This window comes from Chroicocephalus ridibundus, chromosome 3 (assembly GCF_963924245.1).
Source record: "Chroicocephalus ridibundus chromosome 3, bChrRid1.1, whole genome shotgun sequence".
In the NCBI taxonomy this organism is placed as follows: domain Eukaryota; kingdom Metazoa; phylum Chordata; class Aves; order Charadriiformes; family Laridae; genus Chroicocephalus; species Chroicocephalus ridibundus.
In genome coordinates this window covers 32,071,547-32,088,667 of record NC_086286.1, presented here as the reverse complement: position 1 = coordinate 32,088,667, position 17,121 = coordinate 32,071,547, and the positions used below count along the sequence as shown (strand labels likewise).

General features: G+C 44.3%; 1 protein-coding gene across 2 annotated transcripts in view; it reads right to left on the bottom strand.

Moving 5' to 3' along the window:
• EPAS1 (endothelial PAS domain protein 1) overlaps positions 1 to 15,907 on the bottom strand; it is an 81,002-nt gene extending 65,095 nt beyond the window's left edge. For both annotated transcript variants that reach the window (XM_063328635.1, XM_063328636.1), the window contains exon 1: positions 15,500 to 15,907. In XM_063328635.1, coding sequence (XP_063184705.1) covers positions 15,500 to 15,525 — 26 coding nt within the window. In that variant the 5' untranslated portion in view covers positions 15,526 to 15,907. The remainder of the gene's footprint in view (positions 1 to 15,499) is intronic.
• Positions 15,908 to 17,121: the final 1,214 nt, after the last annotated feature.

The following is a 17,121-nucleotide window of genomic DNA, read 5'->3' as shown; positions in this document are numbered from 1 at the left end:
ATGTAAGGTCTTGTAACTGAGTGACTGCTAGCAATACTGAGAACTTCGCACTGCTCTGAAAACATGCTCATCCATTGATACACCGCCCTTGGTGCTGCCCCCCCCCTTCATTAACATCTGTATTTGTTATAGAAATTAGAGCATCAGCGGCACATATTTCAAAGGCACAGTCAATCTGAAGTCGTGCCTTGCGCTTATCTCGTCACGAGGCTGCAGCAGTCAACTTTATTGCCTTTAGACATGTCGGCATCGCCGTATGGCCCCAGCCGCCGGCCGTTTCCCCGTGGAAGGGCGCTTCCATCGGCGTCACCGCTGGGACGCCTCCTGCCACTGACATGGCTCAGCCGCACGTTTGCAGGACTGGCCTTTTAAAAAAGTCAACCGTATAAACTGGGCAGTGACCAGATCGAGCCGCAGTTATACAAGAAGCAAGGAAATATTATGCAAGACCACAGGAAGTCAGAGGAGACAGCATTCTGGGCAGGCCTGGCAAGGAGTCTGTGTGAACTTCAGCTAACAAGCAAAGCTCGGTCATTGGCGCCAAATTCAGCAGAGAACATTCCCAGTGCTGCAAAGGATAACACTCCCCATGTTTTTGCCAGTGGGCTCCATTCCAGGACGCCATGTACCTGATGAAATGCAGATAAACCCGGGTCTTATTTTTCGCCAAGTCTTCACTTATTTTTAAAATTTGGAGCATATTTTTGTCCAACATTTGTTAGAAGTGGCAAACGGTTTGTTTTCATGGCTTTGCTAATAGACCGCTTGTTCTAGAGTTCCCTGTAATTTCAACTACAATAAGCAACCTACAAAGAAAACGTTTGGCAGAAGCCTCATTTTTTCCACCCATCTTGCCCATCTCTACCTCCAGGCACTCTGCTAATGGGATATGTGAGGGTTATGGATTCCTTTTCCCTTGGCATTTTGGAATGACCATGGCAAGTGGACTTGGCGCAAAAAGATGACACCCACCTTGCACACAACTATATTATTTTAATCCGCTTCCATGCAGAAAGTAATTGGGGTTTTTCGCATTTTTGAGAACTACCTCATCCAGGTCCTACCTTGGAGAAGACATTCATCAAAATGCAGCAAACTTTGTTTCCAAAATGGCTGAAAAAATTGGCCTTAATCTGGCAAATGTTCATCATCTATCAAAACATGAGTTCAGAGAAGTTTTACGCTTTATTCTAGGATTCACCTTTAAAACATCAATGATAAAAGGTTGGAGGTGGGAATCCATTTTGAGGTTCAGGCGCACACACACGCTGCCAAACAAGAAGCACAGCATGCAAAGTCTTACACAACATAAAACAATTACCAATTGTGATGAGTGTAGACAAAGCATTCTCAAGAGAATCTATTTTATGTTTGTAATCGCCCTCAACAAACACACAATAGCGCTCTCCTTCCAGCAAATACATAATACAAACAAAAACCAAACAGTGGAACTGCCTTGACTGGGGGATGTGATTCTGAGAAGTATAATAGATCTCCAGTAGATAACGATTGCCAACGCCAATACCAATTGTAGAAATTTTCATCATTACCATCACTTACGGGAACGACAAGCATACGTCATTCTTAAAAAGTGATTCCCACCTTCCCCACAGTTCTCACATGAAAAGGTTCCCATAACTTACCACTTTTGCAAAAATAATTAAACAAGCGTGGCAGCACCACAGGAAAGTGAAAATGTTAGTGGTGACAATGCCTTCATTGTTACTGCTGGTATAACAATGCCCAAAATTAATCATGAACCTAACAACCAACACCAAACGCACACACAGTTGGACCCCTCCAACCAAAACAGACCTTTCTACAGCCTGGTCCAGAGTTACAGCTGTTCAGAAGTGCAGTTGTTTCTCTAGTTGAAGACAACAATTCCTGTCCAGCAGAAAGAAGTCCAGCTGCACTTCTTGGGGCCTGAGTCAAGCACAGACTGGTGGTTTTAATATGGCCAGTCTAAAACATCTTGCGGTATGAAGTGTTAGTACTAATCATAGTTGCAAAGCAGCTTCTTCATCAAAAACCTGTAAGGTCTAAGCACACTAAAACACTGGGAAATGCCCAGAATAAGGAAAAACATTTTATCTGTATCCGTTTCTACCAAATATCAAGGCTGATATCTCCTGGTTACAAAGCCTCTGCTCTCTACAGGGGAAGGCTCTGCTGCTGCAGCCTTTCCCTGAAGCAATTACAGTGCTGTTTCTGAACACCTACTCCCAGGAATTTAATATCCTTGAGATCTTTACAGCTCTGTCAGGAACGGAGACAGAGACACACTGTAACAGTGTAAACCGTGACTCTTTAAGGAAACAAGCTAAAAGAGGATAGTTCTTCTAATCACTGCCTCATCTTCTATTAAAAGTACATCTTCTATTAAAATTTCTTTTGATGACTGCATTTCCCAGCAGTTTAAAGCCAACACTCACCCAGTCAAAATCTTTCTCTGAACTTCCCGTATGCAATTCATAGTCAGCTATAACAAACTATAATACACCTACCACCACAAGCAATACAGCATTCACTTTCTCCAGGTGGAGGGGGAGATGTTCTGACTCTCAATAGTTAGTATATCCCTAGGTTGAGGCTTTCTCTTTATTTTCTTGCAGTACAGTAATTTCATGTTCAACAGCTTTACTGTATGTCCTACAGGAACGCCTGGTATGCGAGCAAACTAAATACTTTCAAAACAACGTGTACCAAAATAGATTTGTCAACCAAATATTTCCTTCTTACAACTTTGGAAATCAGAACTGAGTTCCTCCACAAATAACAGTATAAGAACAGATGCTGCTCTGCTTTCGTCATACCTTACCGAGTGTTTGATCATTTAATTTGCATAATCCACCAGTAAGAGAAGTAGAACCCAAGTGGAACAACCATGAAATTCCCTTTTAAGAGGAATAACATGGTTTATACCATATTTTCCTCAAAGGTATTTTCACAAAGCAGTACCCAGAAGTCACAGGCAGGAACTGAACCCCATTTTTGATTAAAAGTTCTAGACATATTATCAGACTTCAAAGATTTTGGAGCTGGAGTTATTTTGGTATAAAAGCCAGAGCACTCAAGTCTGTTAAGTAAGGGACAACTAGACACTAAGAAACCCAACCAACAGGAGCACACAGCTCAATGTACAAATGACCCATTAGGGTCATTCCACAGCTGTAAACTACTCAAAATGCAATACAACATGAAATCATTTTATGCTTGCACTGTATTCATCACATGGACTCCCTCCAAAGGAACGCTCTATAATGACTTCATGTTGACGTGGTTTGTTCTTAAAGCTTTGAACAGGTCAGGCTGCAGACACCCTTCCTCTTTCAGCTCTGTCTTTAGGTGGACCTCTGCTCCATGTTAGCCATCACTACACCTGACATCTGTCCTGTTACCTGCAATGCAGACTTTGCTCCCTGCTCATTTCATTTCCCAGGCTGGAAGGGCACCCAAGAGTCATTTCTTTACAGTAAGCAGCATTTGCTGTCATCCTCCCCCTTTAAAATAATAATTCGAAAGTAAGGACACTGGTCACTGCATTTGTTTGCCTCATTCTTGCCTTTAGAGAAGCTGGAATTTGTTACACCGTGTTTAAGGTAGAGGTTAGGTTTGGGGGATGGGGCGTGTTGTCCTAAGATTTGGCAAGCAAAGGGAAAGGAGCAGTGCTATATGGATAACGGCTTCTTGTATTATCTTCTTCAGGGCCTGCGTACACAGTATGCAAAGCTGCCAGTAAAAGCCTGAATAAAATGTTATGCTTTTCTCAATGTCTTTTCTTTACACTAAGGAATGTGCCTGCTCCCTCTTCAGTCCTGCCCTGCCACCCGTATGCAGGAGAAGCCTTAACATGAATGAAGATCCACAGGCTCCAGTCTATGCAAAGGAGCTTGCATACACTGAACTCTCTAAACCCGTATCAGAGTAATCCTGTAATTCAGCACTGCTTTCCTTTCTTACAGCTCTCAGTTCAAAGAAACTGTGAGCAAATGATTGCCAGCTGAAACCCTGCTGAATGAACTTCCCATCTGCAGAAAAGACTGGTTTTGCTGTGATGGTCAAACCCTCTTTCTTTTGTTCTTATTGCTCCACAGGGTTGCTTACCTGCCTGCTTGCAATGAAATCGGAAAGAATAAGGGGGTTCACCTACTCCCAGACACTTTCAGGGTGTTGTAATCCCCTGCCACCACCACCCCATCCCCTCAATTGCCCAGGCCGTCTATATTGCACATGGATCTTATATGACAGGAGGGCCAAATTCAAAGGTGAAGCAAACGAAGGCGTAGGTCACCTGTCAGCATGTGGGTGTAACCTACATATTGAGAGATAATATGGAGTGGTGCAGTAAAGAAAGCAATTAAGCAGGCAACGTAGGAAGAGCGAGAGATAATCAAACTCCTTCCATTTGAACACCCCCTGTTTAAGCATTTTCAAGTTAGTTTTATCACACAAGATTCTTGCTAACATCGCTACAGCATTGTGTTAGGCATAGAAAGTCCCTACTTTAAAAAGTTTACAGTCTAAATAAATAAGACACACAAAGGGTGGAAGGAAGGATATACTACCATCCCAGTTTTCCAGACTGGGGAGCGAGGATAATAATGGAGATCAGACACCCCCTGTCCAGGCTACGTTACCAAACCAACGCCCCCAGTCCCCAGCAGGACAAAGAGCCAGGGCCAGGCGAGCAAGGCCTTCGGAGAGGGTGTGGAGGGGAAAGGCAAAGGGAGAAGCAGCTGCAGAGGCCAGAACCCCTTGCTGAAGCTGCTGTTCAGCAGCCAGGTCAGCAACCAGACGCGGCTTTCACAGCCAGCTCTACCGAGAGTGGTGAACAAGCTCGAGACGGAATCCAAGAAATGGTTTTATTCAGCTTCGCTGCTCTTTGGCGCAGGTCCCCATGCCAAGGAGGCTTTGTTCGGGCCAGCCTCACAGTTAACAAACAAAAGTAGGGTTGGGGGGTTTGTTTTTCTTAAATGGGAAATAATGGGTGTTTCGAAACACCAGCATTAAGTTTCCCTCAAGATATCTGCACTTGCTTCTATTTCGTTTTCAAGCCAGCACATGCCTAAGCGAACGCGATAGTCCCCTTTTGTGAATCACTGGGAACATAAATATGGCTTTGCTGTTACGTAAAAGCCAGTAGCAGCATTAAAGACAACTTGAGCACAGAAAGGATCTTCTCATAAAAATGTCCCTCTGATTAGTAATGCCAGTAAACACATCCTTCAAATTATTTTCAGGGGAACAACGAAGAACTGGAATTATTAACAGTAACTGATAATCCTACAGCTGCAGCACATAAACAGCCCACACGCAGCTGAACCAAGCTACGTTACATCAGTCAAATGAGAAATCTTCATCCAAGTCATGCACGTAAAAGTGCTGCGTTAAGCAATAAAGGGGTCAACCCCCCCCCCCCAAAGTCTACCTTTTCATAAAAATGCAATAATGCTATTTTGTTAAGACGAGGCATCATCATCTCGGCTAGATGGGGTACTGGTTTCCTCCTCTGCAAGCGAAGGTCACCCATCTCGTGTGCAAAAGTTTACAAATTCCAACTTCCTGCGTTGCCTGCTGTACATGAGTCAGCTTCAAGGATGATGGGAAATGGGTCGCTCGGGTCAATATGGGGATACACCAGAAGAAGTAAACCAAGAGCTACACTCGTCATGGCTTTCCTTTGCGACAGAGGTTCCCTTTAAGGAGGGACGTGAAAACCCAGGAACAGAGCTAGAACCAGCTGTAAGCAAACCCCTGCTGCTCGTCCAAAGACAGCTCTCTTCCCTCCTGGAGCGGGCAACATGCAGAGGCTGTTCTCAAAGGCTCACCCCTTCCCAAGGGCTCTCCCCTTCAGAAAACTGGGCAAATGCAGCCTTCCCAGAAGAATCATCTGGAAAAAGCTCTACAGGAAAAATACCAGAAGTGTTTCCACCAATTTCCAACCTTCTTTCACAGGATATGAAACACACTGGAGTCAATGGAGTCCTTAGTAAAAAACCTGGAGAGGACTACAGCTATAATTGGTCGGTCACTGGGTTTGTATTCCAGAGAAATCCTGCCTGAAGAGTCATGGCATGATAAAGCCACTTAATGTTGAATTTCTTCTCCCATGTGTATGTATGATGCTGCCACTCCATGGATCACTCAAGAAGCATTTTTATTCTAGCAAGCTTCATATCACCTTTAAATCTATACCTAAGAGTAATAACTGTCATTGCCATCAGCTGATAAGTTATTTTGTCATAATGGCGTATAAAAATCTAACCAGGCACAACAAAACATACAATCTCAGAAAATATTCCGGTATTTGCAACAAGTTTTGGATACAAATTGCATGACAGCTAAAAGCTTGGCACATTCCTAGCAACAGTCCCCATTTACAAATGTAGAAATACAGAGAGGGGTGGGAGTTTTTTTAATGTTTGTTAACGTCACAAAGATCTTTGAAGTACTGTGACAACAAGTACCCAGTAACACCAAGAATTTACTGGCAGAGAGGGTGACACAATTGTGAATGAACGGACAGGGCTCGGAAGACCAACACCAGCCCCAAGAATGTCCCGAACACAATGACTGAATAGGGTTGCTTTGTAGTTTATCATACAAATGCAAGTGCGAACGACAACTGCGATACCAAGAGTTTAAGTACCTTTTTATGGTGGTAAAGACCTTAGATATGCTAATGGATGAAACAAAATCCGAGGAATGTTCTTGAGAGCGTAATTCCACTACCTTTATAAAAAATGCCTAATAACCACCCCACTTCATACTTCCTTCAGCGTACTACCTAAGCAAATATTTATCTTACAAGCACATGAATATATCTTCAAGGAAAAATACTGTACAGTAACTTCTGAACACTAGTAGACGACTTGCATCAAATTGTCAGCTCTTAATGGATTTTTCCCAGTGCTAAGATTTTAAAGTTCGTAAGACCTCTGGCACTGTAAATTAGCAACGGCTTTCCTTTCAAGAAAAGAAGAGCAATAGGGCACAATTTTAGATTTCATGCAACTTGTTCAGGCCATTGTATTGGCTTCTTAAACTGAAGTCATTCAGCAAATCACATTCCATGTATTAAGTAATATATACTAAGGGACTCAGAAGCCGACTACCTAAAGAAAACAAATGTACTAGGCCAAAGGTGGATATTACCTGGGATCACTATACCCAAGATACTATTATATCTGTTACTTAAAGCAATAGCTTTCCTGGGAAAGACAAACATTTCTATCTCCCACCATACGTAGGCAGGTTTTCAAGAACATGAGTCTGAAATTATCAGTCCTTCGAGAACAACCAAGTCAGAAATTCTGCAACATGCCATTTTCATCTCTCCCACATTTTGACTTACTTGTTTGTCATATCAGGAACCAGTAATGTGGGTCAGAGGGTGGGGAGAGCCTTTATTGCTATGTTTTCAATTATACTACTGTCTTTAAAAAGCTGTTCACACAACCAAAGCTAGGGAAGACCTTTGTCATTGACGAGTCACACTTCCTGCCTAACCCAATCCAAAGACGACTAAATATTTTCATCAAACCTGGTAAATTGTTTAAGCAATTGCAGTTTTTGAAAGACGGGGACCGTTTTGAGTTCAAGGCCTCAAGTGATGAGGGCTTCATGAGTAGTGTAAAAGGAATACTGAATATTTTGGTTTAGCAGATAAACTTAATGAGTCTTCCTGAAAGGAAGACATGAACTTGATTCAGGTCAAGCCACCAAATCAGATTCATGTACGTGTCTTGCGGCTTTCAGGAAAACAAAGAAGATCTAGAAAAAAAAAACCCAATTGAGTCAAATACCAGAAAAGGAAGAAAAAAAATCTTTAAATTAAAAAGAGGCTAAAGATTACTTAAGTCTCACTCCAGTGAGTGAGACTTAAAACACCCAGTTTTAGATGAACAATGTAGCACAACACAGGAATTCAGAAAGTTTATTAAAATTAAGCCAAATTTAAAATGTTTCGGCATTCTCCAAATGTTTTGACAATTTCTCAGTCCTATCCCTTTATTTTAAGTCTAACACTAGCTCATTTCCCCTATGCACTGGAAAATTATTTTCCAAGAAAATATTTATTTTTACAGAAAATATTCGCTCCACCAACTGCATCTGCAGCTTTTCCAATGCTCAGCGACTGATTGTTAAAAACTTGCACCTTATATCTTACCTTCATTTGCCTAACTCTAACCAAATGTATTTTGATACATTAGCTAATGAGCAACAAATATTTGCAAGAGATTAAGTTCACGTTTCAGTAGTTCCAAATAGTTTCTAAATGATCCTGGTAATCTTATTACACATATACCTTCAGACAGACTGCTTGCTATCAAGTGCCATAAGTTACACCCACATGATTCATCCATTAGGAGAGTTGCTCAGTTTAAAAAAAAAAGAAAAAAGAAAAAACACAACAAAACAAACAACCCTCCCCATATCCCTACTAATTTTAGCCTCTCCTTAGATAACACAATTTCCTGAAACAAAAAGAGAGGGTTAGACTGCTCACACTCTTCTTGCACCAAAATGTTATTGGTAAAAGTAGTTGAACGTATACAGTAATTCATATCCAAATATAAAGCTGCAGTGCTCCAGTTTTCTGTTTTGCCAGGGCTGCAGAGAATAAGGTGAAAACAACAGGGAATTAATTATTTTTTTGAAAAAAATTGAGGTAGACAACGGAGCGCAGTGTAGGACTCAGCACTCATGGCTTTTCTGTAGAAATGATCCCACTAGAGCACAGCACCCAAGGCCGGGTGGTGCACCATCACCCCACATCCCCCACCGCTATGGCTCTGGTTTCCAGGGACGGCCTTCAAGCCAAAAGCAACAAGACAGCCAAGACGTTAAACTGGTCATGGGCACGGCAGCATGGAAGGTGAGAAACGGCGTCTCATGGGATATATTGGTCATCAGTGCAACCCTCCCCACAGCAGGAACAACCTAACGGCCACGCCAACGTCAGCACACCCAGCAGAAAGTCTTGTTTTCAGTTCAAAGAAACTTAAGGTAGGTTTGACACCAGCCCAGAACAGTAAGAAATAGCACTGTTTGCCCACCACCTATTTCATAAATGCGTCCTTCATTTTACAGATCTGAAGGACTGAAGCAGATACTCATGGGGAATCATCATTCTGTTAACCTCACCTTTATCTTAGTACACTGTAAAATGAGCACTGCATTTATAGAGCAGACGGTGACCTAATCGCCACTACACCTAGTTGGGAAAAAATAGCTGAGGAGACGTATTAGTTGCTGTGAGTTATCTTAAGATCATGGCAGGGCAATAACTCTTAAGCTTACTGATGATACAGTAAAACAAACAAACAAACAAATCCCAGCCAAATCCCGTAAATGGCCACAGCCCGGTTGTTCTCTCCATCACAATCCTGCTTTACAGCCTGTCCACATTCTGGCCTGGGGTTTTCATTCATGTAGGTCACAGCTGGGATTTAGGGACAGGCCTCAAGAAGTGGGGCCTCAAGAAGTAGGGGCAAGGCATGGGCAAGACGAATTTTTAAGAACTGCGTTTACTTCTCCTGTGTCTTCTTAGAAACACCAATAAGTTGTTGAGATCTTTTTGGAAAACAGACAGTTTGGTTCTACAGATACCCCACAAATATTTGAGATTAAAACATATGCTACTAAAAGTCTCTTTGCTTCAAAGCAGATCACTATATAAATACAAATGCAGCAGAATGAAGAAGCATTTGTAACTTGGGAGATGGTTCAACATATTTGCATTAGGAATGAAAAACGCTAAGGAGCTATATTATCCTGGTTTTGTCCCACTTCAGAGCAGAAAAGTGTTTTTTCTTCCTGCCCAGATGCACAGAACTTGTTCATAAAGCTGCAATAAGCCAGTATTAATCACACACCCACAGGCTAACATAAAGCATTTGTAAAGTTCCTGAATTTTTCAGACAATCTTTTTGAAGGCAACACCCTAAACATTCCCGTAATCAAAGAAAACTGCTGATTCTACATATTCATGCACAGAGGAAGGGTCGAGTCCAGGACACTTCTTTGACTGAAGATCAGACATAAAAATTCAACTAAAGCAACTTTGTTTCTTGTCTCGCAAAACATTTGATGAGTTTCTATAGAATGGAACATTGAATATTTGCTGTGTCATGTAATTCAATGGACAGAGAAGCATAATGGATATGTTACCCTTCTCCAAATTCTTTGTAATAACAGTCAAGTAAATTAAATTACAAGCCTAACTGTTTTGAGACCTAAACATGCACATTAACCAGAATTTATTATGGTAGGTTTTGTTTCAGATAAATTTTCTAGACCTAAATAAAGTCACAGAGGAAAGAAACACAATCATAATTAGATTTGAGCTCAAAAAGTAGAAAGCATAATTAAATGAAAGTTACTTTGGAACATTAGTTATTTATCAGCCAGTTCGCCTACTGTACTTCATTAATCTACTTGCCAAATGCACAGTAAAATAGTTTCCCATTTTACAGGCTTCAGAAAGAGTCTCCATGAAAAGCAGTATTGTAAATTCAAGAAAGCTGCTCTTTTTTCTTATATACGCCATCAAGATTTTATCCTCAGCAGATAAGTACTTTCTTATATTGCCTTTTAAGCAAACAGAGCACAAGACTGATAAATAAGAAAGAAAAAAATTTGCCAGCTGCATAATAACCATACTAGGACTTTTGCCTAATGTAAGAGAAGGGTTCTGTCAACCTTGTGACAGCTACTAGGAGCGAAATTATTTATAACTACTAAGATATACAGGACACCATGAATATTGGAGTAATTAACAGAATAGTATTTCACAAATAGCTTTAGAGGAATAAAAACATTCCATGTATCCAAATTATTTTTAAATATGACCTGCCTTTGTATTGCTCATTTCCTTACTCTAATGTTTATCCTAATTCCCAGTTTTAAAAAGGTTATCCATTTGAAAATAATAGCAAAAAGTTCAATGCTTGCAGAGTTCTGCCCCCACTACCCCTAACAGCACCTCCTACTTGGAACCTGAAAACAAAAAAATTTAATGTTTATGAAACCCTCGTAGTCAAATACATTATAGAAGGGCAGAGAGATCCATTTTTAGTACTCATGATGGGTCTCCTAAATTAGCGGCGTAATCCCAGAACTCCTGTTAGAGGACTACCTCCAATACACAAGATGTTCCCAATGACCCACACAGGATAAACATGCCAGAAGACAACTGAGATCAGAAGATGAAGTGAAAAGGACATGACAAAGAAAGGTGCTGTGTGCTGAGGGGTGTTAACTTTTTAACTTGCTCTTGGGCTAAGTGCTAAACGTGAGCAGAGCCAGCCCCTGTGGCATCCCTGCCCAGCACAAATCCTCAGAAGCCCAGATATCTTTGGGAGGGTGGTACACACCGGGAAGCCCTCGCATTGCACACCACTCTCACAGTGAAAGCCATCCAGCCCTCCTTAAGCCCAACCACTTCGGGGCTCTCTAGAGGTAAAGCCACAGCATTTGGGCAGCAGAAATCAGGCTTTTGCAAGCAGGCCAGGACACCAAGTCATAGTTCAGCCCAACCTCTGCTACGTGCCATTGCAGGCAAAGGGAGACAACGGAGGCAGGCATGCAGCCAGTTGCTCCTCATTCACGTGTCCTTGGGCCACCCTCTGGTAGAAAAGCCCTTTCCACTTCTGTAGAAATACAGCAAGGGTGGTGAATGCAGAAACCACAAGGGGCAAAATCAAAGCATGATGAGTACGACTGGGCAGAGTCATTCAGTAAGACTTCCAAGTTATGAAGCACTTGCATTTCTGGTGCTGAAACCTAAGTTCAAATTTCTTAATGTTAACATACCATAAACATGTGCTAAACAGGCAATTTCAACAGATTGTTCATCATTAATTCAGGAGATTACATTTCCTTTTCATAACTCCAAATAAGAAAAATTGTAAGGGCAGATGTTAACGTAGAAGCAAACAGGAGTAAATTAAATACGTGGGCTGTGCGTGGGGAGATGTTGAGCAATAAAAAACTTGAACAATCTTTTTATTAGTCTGCGAAGGAAAGCGTTCAAAGCTCCATCAGCTGAAGTACATAAAATGAAGTTTACATAAATATAAGGAACAACCTACGTTGGCAAGCGGATGAACGAGATCATCTAATTCACCGCCATCACAGAAAAACAGGCAAGAGGTAGTATACCTCACAATAGTGACATACCTTAAACCAGAAAGAATACTGGGTAGAACAAAACTGAGACCGTATGTTTGCTGAAACACCTTGGCACATCCAAATGCTCACATTTCCTGGCATCCCAAATTCATGCAATAAGAGCAAGCAACTATCTGAGCTCTGGAGAGCAGTGCCATCAAGACCACTTTTCATTTGTAGGAGGAGTGGCCAAGAGTGACCTCAGCTTGGCAGAAGCGCTCTCCTGAAAGAGCGATCACAAAACAGTACCGTACAATTATATGGGGACCACTAGTATAGAATCTCCCTGAACTGCAAAATTGGCTTATTTTTCATACTACTGGAAAACAAACACAAAAATCCCCAAACAGTACAACTGGTGAAGCCAAATGATCCATCCTACTCACTGCCACCTGCTTTGTCCTGAGCCTGCATTAAAGCTTTTCTCAAATATATGCTGTTGCCCATCCAGAACAATCCATTTAACACACCATCCATTCCTAACAAAATAACTATGTCCCTCAAATAATTCAAAACCACATGATGACTTAATAAAAACTACAAGATTTTCTACAAGACTGACCTCATTAAACTGGGACCTATCTACTAATTGGCATTGTACTGCACAACGATCACAGATATTTTTTCCTTAGCTTTTACAATTTCGCTAAAATGTGTTTTACCCTTTTACTCCTCCTTTTCCCAGTTTCTAATCACTGCCATTCTAAGAAACATCAGACTTTGTATTTAAGACAGATAATGATTTTTTAAAATAAGTTAAAATAATAATCATATTAATCTCAGCTCAGTATCTGGAACTAACTTTAAATGTGAGAAATCAGCCTATTGAAAGTGCAATAGCATTTGTTTTAAAGAAAGCAACTGCTCTTTTCTCTTGACAGACAGGGCTTCACATGAGAACCTGAGGATGCTCTTCAACTTTAATGGACCATTAAAAGAATCAAAGATTATCTTCCATAAAGCATCTGTTCAACAGTGAGAGAACTGCTCCTTTAAACATATATTCCAGAGCTGCCTGCAAATCTGGTAAACCCGATTACCCCCACCACCTTTTCTCCCTGAAATTGATTTATAAATGCTATTAGCGAGTCGGGTTAGAGTTCCTAGCTGTATATCTAGATAGAGATCAAGCAAATAATACAACAACTGTTGAACTCAAGGCAATAAATCTATTCTATAATAGTACTGGAAAATTAAAAAAAAAAAAAAAAGTCTTGGTTCAATAGGCTACATAGGGTACGTCCCCAGTACATACGTACGTACATACCCGCACAGAGAGGGAGGCACAAGCAGCTATCTTTAATCCCTCATCCAATACTTTCCCAGTTCCTCCACAAACGTTAATTTACACAACAATCCTATGAGCCAGGTAACAATTAGCCTAGTTCTGAGAGAGACAGAAAATTGTCACTGGAATGTCATGAGATTTACGCAAAATCAGTGACAGAGCGGGGATTACTGTTCCGACTTTAGTCCTGTGAAGTTTCTACGTTGTATCTGAAGAGTATTTCCACACAGCACTTCAGTGTGCCGTCCTGCAAGATTAGACAGTGCTTCATCCCTCACTCTGTTTGAAAATAAGAGGTTAAAATTGAAGAGATTATGAGCGCCTTGTTAAAAAGAGGTGATACAATGAATGCAGTGTATTATCAATATGTACACTATTTCACTCTTCTCATTCCTATGAACTACTATAACACAGTTTTATAACTACAGTGTACCATACTATAATTTTTTACTCTCTTGTTCAATACAAGAGGACACAAAGTAAACTGATGTTTTACACCCTACACAGAAGATTGATACCTAGAGCAAAATACATTTGAGGTAATGGTTTAACCTTAATACACTAACGTTCGATAAACTGAGGAAACTTGGAAGAGTTTCGGGCATGGTTTATACTACAATACTTCCCCCTGTTACATCGTCACAGGGTGACTCAATAAAAAAGGAGCTATTATACAAACCAAAAAACAGTGTTTAAAGTTTAGTGCATCATCAACTGGAAAGTACACATGACAAATAACAAGATAAAATTCTTAGTCTGTAAATCACATCGTTTATGAACACAATCGATAGTCAGACCAGAACAGCAACCTGAGCCAATAATAGACTCAGCCTTGTAACTGCCCGCTGTAGAAAACAGACTGAATACCCTGTTGCGAGACTTTGTGGACCTTTATTCGCTTGCTTAGCCTTCACCGCGTCAGTGCCCTCTCTCATCCACAAAATTGTTTATAGGCTTGGAGACGCGACTAGATACTTCTTCTCTCAATCTCCACCTGTAACTTCTGTGCTGGGGATCATGAGTTTTATTTTGACGTTCGATCTCGAGAACCAAACGGAAAACACGCTCTTTGACGCGACCATGAAAAAAAACTACCACGTTACTTTTGTTCCCTTTGGAAGGTTCATTACGGGAATATGGAAATGCCTGGCTTTCCATCCTCGTGGGTGCCGGACCGAGCCCAGCGCCTGGCGAGTCCAGGCGCTCCTCCAGCTCCCAGCCCTCGAGGAAAAACTTGCTGACACTTGAGGAACTCCACGAACCGCCGGAGATGCGAGTCCCCGCAGAACACGGCCAGCTTCTCGGGCTCTATTAGTTTTATACAACTGATAAGACTGTACCGAGCCTGTCAATTACATCCAGACCATTTTAATTACAGAACGTGTTTTGCTAAGGGTGACACTTTTAAAACCCCCGTCTCCTCAACTGAAAAATAATTTCCTAATAACTAGGTTTTAATCGATAGCAAGCGAATAAACCCTAACACGACGTGTATTGAACTGATCCCGCCAGAGCGGCTAACCCGCACCGCCGGGCTGGCCGGTAGGCGCAGCCGCCCGCCCCCGCCGCCCGTTCCCCCCTCCCCCCCCGCCCGCACCTGCCCTCCCGCAGCCCCCGCCGGGCACGGCCGGTGCCGGGCATTCGCTCCGGGTGGAGCGGCCGCTCGGGACGTGTCGGCCGGGGCAGGGGCCGCTTCCCGCGGCGGCGGCTCCCCGGGCGCTGCCGGCCGCGATGCCGCCCGGCGGGGGCAGCTCCCCGGGCAGGCGCTCCCCGGCTGGGCTCGGCGGCGGCCGGGACGGGCGAGACGCGGCTCTACCCCCGGCGGAGGAGTGCGGGCTGCCCCGGCGCTGCTCCCCCGCCCGCCCCAGCCTGTGCTGAGCGAACTAAGGCTGCGGGTCGGGAGCCCCCCGCCAAGGAGCCGGGGCGGTGGGAGCGTTCCCCAGCCCGCGGGGAGTCCCGCCGCGGCCCCGTGCGGGCCGGGAAGGGGGGAGCCGGAGGAGGAGAAGGACGAAGCGGCCCGAGCAGCCCCCTCACCTTTTCTTCTCCTTGTCAGCTGTCATCGCGGCGGCTGCCGGCTCCTGCGCCGCCTCTCGGGCCGGGGCGGGCTCAGCACCTGCCCGCGGGGGCTCCGCGGGCGGCGGCGGGCGGCCGGGTGAAGGAGGGTCGGGGGTCCGGTTCGGCCGGGTCGCCCCCGAGGCGGGCGTACAGTCTCAGGACACTGCCGAGGATTGTACGGCCCGCCCGGGGGAGGCGGCGGCGGCTGCTGCTGCTGCGGGGCAGGAGCGGCGCGGCGGCGGCGGGCTGTGCGGCTCGGCGCCGCCGGCAGAAAGTTCTCACTTTAAACCTTGGGCCGCCGCCGGCCGCGGGGGCAGGGCCGGCCCCTCCGCCCCGGACCCGGCCCGGCCCGGCCCGGCCCCGCCGCCGCCACCGCCTCGCCCGCCAATGGGGGCTGGCGGGGCCGCCGCCGCCGCGCCCCGGCCTCCCCGCCCCCGGCCCCGGCCCCGGCCTGCCCGGCGGCGCCGCGGGGGATCAGCGGGGCCGCCCCCTGCACACCGGCACCGCGCCGGGCGCAGCCTACCGCAGGCACCGGGACGCCCCGCCGCGCTTCTACCTTTTTTTCTTTTTTTTTTTTTTTTTTTAAAGTTAACTTATTTTATTCCTTTCCCGCCTCCCGCCCCAAGGCATTTTTACTCCGGTATCTCTTATGGTACCGAGGGGCACCGCGGCACCTGCCCACCGAGGGGACGGGGGAAAGGTGGGGGGCCGGGGAGTGCTCGAGGCCCGGCGAGACCCCGGGGAGCGCCTGCGGCACCCGGCCCCAACTTCGTCCCTTGGAGCGCCCAACGCAGCGGAGGTTTGCTTAAGAAACATAAATAATATTAAAAATTAAGAGCGGTAGCTTCGGGACGACGCACCGGAGGTAGCCCCCAGGTACGGGATGCCCCTGCCCCAAACTCCGCCGGTTTCAGTCCCGGTCACGCAGCGAGGGGAGGGCAGGCAGCGGCCGCCGGGGCTACAGGGATGTGCAAAGGAGCAGGGCGGGGGGAGGACGGACGGACGACACCGCGCTTCTGACTCCCTGCGGGGAATTCCTTCCTCCCCCCGGGTTTTCAACTTTATTTTCTATGTCACACTACGTATTTCTACTTATGCGTTCTTTTAAAACGCCTGGTTGTTGACACACAGCCAAGTACGGCACTTCTTCCCCCAGCCAAAGCCCATCTCATGCTAGCACCTGCTCTGGGGTGCTGCAGTTAAGGTCAATGTAAATAATAAAAAAAGAACCCTCACTTTGATTTTTATTTATTTTACACCAAAGCAACTAGCCTTGCTACACAAGGGATTACAAGAATTTTTCTGAGAACGTCTTTCATCACATACTGTAGGTTTATCCTCATGTTTTCTAAGGCTTACCTTACATTTTCACATCTCAAACCCAAATGCACACCTTTGCATTAAACCACATCAGGTTTCCCATACTTCTGGAAAATGGAAGTACTGCAGGCAAAAAAGAACCAAACTAGATTTTATTTCTTGGTTATTCAAATTTGAGCAATTTCCCTATGCCATTTCATAGGCTGGTTTGTGTACAATGGGTCAGAGTTTGTTGTTTGGGTTTTTTTTTTTTTTCCTTTTATACAATATGAATGTTTAAA